This window comes from Kalmanozyma brasiliensis, assembly GCF_000497045.1.
Source record: "Kalmanozyma brasiliensis GHG001 unplaced genomic scaffold PSEUBRA_SCAF10, whole genome shotgun sequence".
Taxonomy (NCBI): domain Eukaryota; kingdom Fungi; phylum Basidiomycota; class Ustilaginomycetes; order Ustilaginales; genus Kalmanozyma; species Kalmanozyma brasiliensis.
Window position 1 is genome coordinate 54242 of NW_015961949.1, and position 6175 is coordinate 60416.

Below are 6175 nucleotides of genomic sequence, written 5' to 3' on the forward strand. Positions count from 1 at the left end.
GGTTTGTCGGTGTCGGGGTGTGCGAGTGCGTGTGTGTGTGTGTGTGTGTGTGTGTGCCTGTCGGTGCCTGTGTTGGACTGTGCCTTGAAAGAGTGAGAGTTGCGTGCGGCTCATGACTTCCAATCGGTTGACGAGTTCTCGTCTTCCTCCACCAACACCAATCCTTCAGCTTCATCCTTCCTCCCTTCCTTTCTTGCTCTCCCCCTGCAACAACAGCACAGCTCTGTCGGACACTTATCTCCCCTTCCCTACACCTTCTTCAGGGATTGGACGAGATACTGTAGAAGCCGAGTACACGTTGCATCTTCTTCACCGCCATCTTTCCACCACACCTCACCATCGCACAGGCTCGGTCCGACCTCGCCTCACCGTCGACCCTCCAGCCATCCATTCTGGCATCTTCGCACCTCATCAACTTCTTCGACAAGCTCCGTCGGCCATTTCGAGCCACCACTGCCGAGCTCTTCCTCTGGGTAAGTTGCTGTTTGGTTCCTCGCTCCTCTACCTTGAACCACTTGGCTCGTCCTCGCACGCCCTCAGCTCCATCGCTGCAAGCAAGCTCGTCGAAGCAGTCGTAGCTCGCCTCTCGCCGCTGCATCCTCGGTTGCTCGCCGCCTGCCCGATTGCTTCCTCGCCATCTTATAGCTTGGCTTTGCAGCTCCCTGCCGCAGCTCCGTCCCCGGGCGGAGCGAGCCCGCAATCGTCCGCAAGTCAAGCCTAATCACAGCGGTCTCATGGACAGTTCGCTGACATTGTTTGCCTCTATCTCTGCCCTGCATCTGTCCTCGTCTTGCCTCCGCTTCAATCCCTTCAGCGTCAAAACGTTGCTTCACCGCGCACTGTAACATTACTTCCTTGCGGACAACATCGGCAGCCTCTCGATCCGATCGCAACTCTTCGCATGGACCTCAGCATCTGATCACCAATACCACCATCGCATCGTAAGCATCTCGTCAGCCGCCACAGCTCCGCCTCGCCTAGCTTGCTCACCTCTGTCCAGCCCTCATTGCCTTCCTCAACAGTTCCGTCCCTTGCATACCATTGTACAATCCTTGTAACACCACTTCTGCAACATACACACACAGACCACCATCATCGACACACCAGACAAATTCTCGCCCTTCTTCTCCTCGCACAACGTCATCGAGCCACACCATCACCACCTCCGCATCCACCTCTATCAGCTCCACCGAACAGCGTATCCAAACGCTTCAGCACACCATGTCTTCTGCTGATCGAGGCAGCTCGGCTGCCGGTGCTGCTACCACTGCAGCTGCCGAGTCCAACCCGGGCTCGGTCTCACTCTCCGAATCCACTGCTTCCATCACCCAGGCCTCTGGAGCAGAGACGGCCACCACATCCTCCTCCCAGTCCCCCGTCCAGCGACCGGTAGATGCAGCAGACGACGCAAAAGGCGAAGCTTCCGAGGCCGATATCCAGGCTCGCATCGATCGAAAGCGTCAAGAACACGAGCAGCAGCGCGCTATGCATCAAAAGGCTTTCGAACAGCAGATGGCTCTCCTCGAAAAGCAGCAGCGCGAAGAAGAACAGACTCTCCTTTCGCAGCGTTTGTCAGGCGGCGCTGCTGCCGCCTCCGCCCCCATCACTCCACCCAATGGCGCTGTTGCTGCTGATCCAAAGACGGCGGCAGACGCCGCCGGTGTTGGTCAATCTGTTCCTACGTCCCGTCGCCAGTCACGCTCGGCTGACGAGCTTGCCTCTGCTGTCGGCGCCATGTCCATCACTGGCAAGGATGGCATCAACAGCAAAGGCGACAACGCGACGCCCGTCTTCAACGAGCAATTCCTCTTTGACGACGAGCTGGACAACGAGGACTCGGCTTTCGTCAAGAAGTACAACCTCAAAGGCAGCGATGATCAGTTCCCCGTCCTCGTTCAGCGCGGCGTCGCCGCAGACCAGAATGCTGCTCGCGGTGCGGACTGGCCCAAGTTCGGCAGCGGTGCTGGCGCTGGTGGCGCCGCTCGCGCTGCGGGCGACACCAGCCAATCTTCGCTACGCGGCTCGGTCACCGGCAAGTCGCCGCCTCCTCCCTCAGGTCAAGGCACGCCCAACATGGCTTCTTCCTTCGGCACCAGCGCCGGTCGTCAGCAAGGCGGCTTCCCTCTTCCTTCGCCCTCGCCTCGTCTCCCTCAGACGGGCCGTGCGTCGCCTGCCATCAATGCTGCCACCTTTGCGGGCGTTGCTTCGCGACAGGTCAGCGGACCTGGCTCGCCCTCGCCGGGTCTCGGTGGTCTCAGCGGCGAGGTGGGTCGTACCGGAGGTGGATCACGCTTCGTCAACACCGCCGTCCCTGCTGCCGCGGCTGGCCTCAAGAACGCGGGTGGTGCGGCCAGTGGAGCCGCTGCTTTTCCCAGCTTCAACATGAGCGCCTTCTCGGGTGCGTCGACAGGCAGCGAGAGCCCCAACCGATTTGGAACGTACTCTCCCAACAACTTTGATGCTGCTGGCGACGCTCGACCGGGCAGCCGACCTTCGTCGGGTTTCTTCGATGCCTTCAACCCCACTGCAGGTGCCAATGCGCCCGGCTCGCTCTTCCCTACGGACAAGTACTCGATGGGCATGGCGGGAGCGGACGAGCATGGCCTTGGACCTGGCGCTGCTAACGCCGCGCTAGCCAAGCATGGACGCAAGGGGGAGCTGGATGCCACTACGCAGCTCGAGGATCTGCAGGGCGACATCTTCGCGCTGTGCAAGGATCAGCACGGATGCCGCTTCCTGCAAAAGAAGCTGGAGGAGACCAACCCTGCTCACCGCGACATGATCTTCAGCGAGACGTTCACCCACTTTGCCGAGCTCATGACGGATCCCTTTGGCAACTACCTGTGCCAGAAGATGCTCGAGTTCTGCACGGATGAGCAGCGCGATCTGATCGTCGAGCTCGTTGCGCCCGAGCTGGTGACCATCTCGCTCAACATGCACGGCACGCGCGCTGTGCAAAAGATGATCGACTTCCTCTCGACACCTCGTCAGATCCACGCTATCATTGTGGCCCTCTCGATGAACGTGGTGACGCTCATCAAGGATCTCAACGGCAATCACGTGGTGCAAAAGTGTCTCAACCGTCTCAACGCCGAAGACAACCAGTTCATTTACAATGCTGTGGCTGCACACTGCGTCGAGGTGGCTACGCACCGCCATGGTTGCTGCGTGCTCCAGCGTTGCATCGACCACGCTTCGGAAGCGCAACGCGTCCAGCTGGTGGCCGAGATCACGTACAACGCGCTGACGCTGGTCCAAGATCCTTTCGGCAACTATGTTGTGCAGTACGTGCTCGACCTGAGCATTCCACGCTTCACGGATGCCGTTGTCCGCCAGTTCGTGGGCAACGTCTGCCTGCTCTCGGTGCAAAAGTTCAGCAGCAACGTGATTGAAAAGTGCATCCGCGTTTCCGAGCCTGGCGTCCGAAAGCAGCTAATCGAGGAGCTGCTCAACCGGACCCGCTTGGAGAAGCTGCTGCGCGATTCGTTCGCCAACTACGTGGTGCAGACCAGCCTGGACTATGCCGATCCTGTGCAGCGTATGCGTCTGGTGGAATGCATCAAGCCCATTCTGCCGGTGATCCGCAACACGCCGTACGGAAAGCGGATTCAGAGCAAGCTGCAGCGCGACAACCTGGATCTGGGACCACCCAACGGAGTGCCATACTCGGTGCTGCATGCTCACCAGCAGCAGCTGCACGCTATGGCGGCCATGGGCGGTGGCGGTGCGGGCGGTGCTCGAGGCAATGTGGGCTACATGGGCTACCCTCAGGGCCACCAGATGGCGCCTCCGCCCCCTCACATGCACCATGCGCACCAATATGGGCACCAGCAGCCCATGTACGGTGGTCGCGGAGGTCATCACGGTGGTGGGCACAACCTGCCGCCGCCCAACTTTGGACAGGGCGGCGGTGGTGGTTACGGAGGAGGGTTCAACGGAAACCTGCCGCCTCCGATGGGCATGCAGCAACAGCCGGGAGGACGCAGCCCGGGTGGCTTTACCAACAGCGGCGCTGCTGCCGGGAACGGTGGTGCCGGTGGCGGATACGGAAACTACTAGCTTCGCCGCTCGCGTGTCAGGAACGGACCTGGACGCCACCAAGACCACAATTCTCTCAACCCATCGCACGCAAAGGCGATGGCCGGATCTCTTTTCGACCCTGTCCCTTCAAGGCATGCTTCTCTCTCTTTCACATTGTCTCTCGATCTCTACATATACAAAGTCTCAACGTCGCACCAACCTCATCTGTACAATGCTCATTCAAGATTCCCGTCATCATCATGATCAAGCTCATGCTCACGTCCGCTTGTACGGTGAATTGCCGTTGTCATTATTATCCACTTCAATGTTCTATAGATACGTCTTCAACCATGTTCCTACCGTGACCTGAATTGGGTGGGCTGTGACGAGATGGAAACATGAGCCTCGACATGGTGGGCCGTGATGATGGCGAGGCTGCTTTTTACGGTCACCTTTTTCTCCGCGAATTTTTCCAGCTTGATTTTTGTTTTCCGGGATTACGGGATGAGCCCGTGCACAGGAAAGCTTCATGTCTCGCACGCAGACGCCCAACGGTGAGCCGTCACGTTGACCGGTTTTGGGCGGTGTGTGAACTCTGAATCCAGGGTCCAAGAAACCGTACGACTTTGGCCTGCTTCTTCGATTCTTCCCACAACGACGGACGCAGGACACTGTGTTACTATTGCTGTTGCTTGGTCAACGCTGCCTCTACGTAGCTGAGTGAGGTCGTTGGATGGACCTCGACAGCCTTGCTGTACAATGAAGAGGGGCCGTGTCGAAAGGGGCACGGCGACCTTATTGAGGATGCTTAGCTCGCCGAAAGGGGCAGGAGACATCCGATGCACCGTGCTGTTTTCCCGCCAAGCTCTCCTCATCGGAGAACCCTTTGGCATAGTTCGCACGCTCAGTCGGCGCAATCCGAAGTGCTAGCTTCAGCTGTCACATGCATCTCGACGCTCGAGCGCTAAGCTTGTTGCAAAGAGTGACTCTGAGCATCGCCTGAAGGGATGATGGACTGGTTGCCAAGCGGCGTGCCGTCCCTCGATGCCGAGGGAACAAGGCGGGCGGCGTCAGGGCGTGGGCTCGGCGTAGAGATTGGCGGACTCGCTGGTCTGGACAAAGGGGACAGCCAGGCTCCGGACCGCGTCGACCCTTTTGTCAAACATCAACACCGACCGATCCCTGCCAAACTTGCAGCCTCGTCAAACCTTATACATCCTTGGATTGCCGTCTTTCTCTGACACTAACTGAGTCGGCAAACACCACACCATTGTCTTGATATGAAAGGAACCTCGTAGCCTTGATACGGCTGCCTATCGAGATGAAGCCGCGGGATGCAGTCAACGTCAATGGACCACCGACGCTCATAGGGCTCCATCTTGGGAAAGTGAGTAGGATAAGGCCAACCCACACCGAGAGAGACAAAGTGTTGACTTGTTCTTGGCAGCTCAGGCCCGCCCAAAGGTGAAGGATCTCGGCATTTTCCTGGCTCCCCGTCTCTCCGTCGGTCGGTCGGTGGCCTTACCTTACGCTGTTTTGTGGCGTCAGGCGTCGATTTGACACGAGATAGCCGGCTGAATCGGCTGGACGGCGGAGGTGTGGGTTGGGAAAAGCCAAAAAAGTGTGTGAGACTCTTGCAGCTCGCTTAACTACGCGCTGCAGTCACTCCCTGAATCGAGGCTCTGACTCTCCCTGCTGCTGCTGCTCGAAAGTCCACTTTGTCCGGTCCCGACCAGCTGACCACGCTTCGTTCGGCCTGTTCCCTTTGTCCTCCCCGACGACTAGAATCGGCCTTCACCTCGAGCTCGACAGCTTCTGGTTTGCGCAGACATCAACGCTGGCCTCTGCCTCCACCATATCACACACTTCGACGTCGGCTTGGTCCGTTGTCACCCACACGTCAAGTACGCTCCCGATCCGCCGGTGTAGTAAGCACCCAAAGTCGGTACCGCCGAACACTCGTTCCAGCATCATCACTGTCAGCAGCACGTTCCCACCCAAGTCACACTCTCCATCTCGCACATGGCCGGAGCCGCGCAGTCGGATCACCCTCGAGTAGTTCCATCACACATATCACATTAGCAGTCACGAGCTCAAGCCATCGTCGAGCATCTTCTCGCTCCTTCTATCATCTCTCCTTGCTCCATCCCCCCCC

The 6175-nt window shown here is 58.7% G+C and overlaps 1 protein-coding gene across 1 annotated transcript; it reads left to right on the plus strand.

The window, feature by feature from the left end:
• Positions 1–1221: 1221 nt before the first annotated feature.
• PSEUBRA_000668 (Pumilio RNA-binding repeat) lies at positions 1222–4059 on the plus strand (the record flags this gene model as incomplete). Its single annotated transcript, XM_016433975.1, has 1 exon — positions 1222–4059. One exon carries the CDS (start codon positions 1222–1224, stop codon positions 4057–4059), a length of 2838 nt encoding a protein of 945 aa, XP_016294446.1.
• Between the last annotated feature and the right edge of the window lie 2116 nt (positions 4060–6175).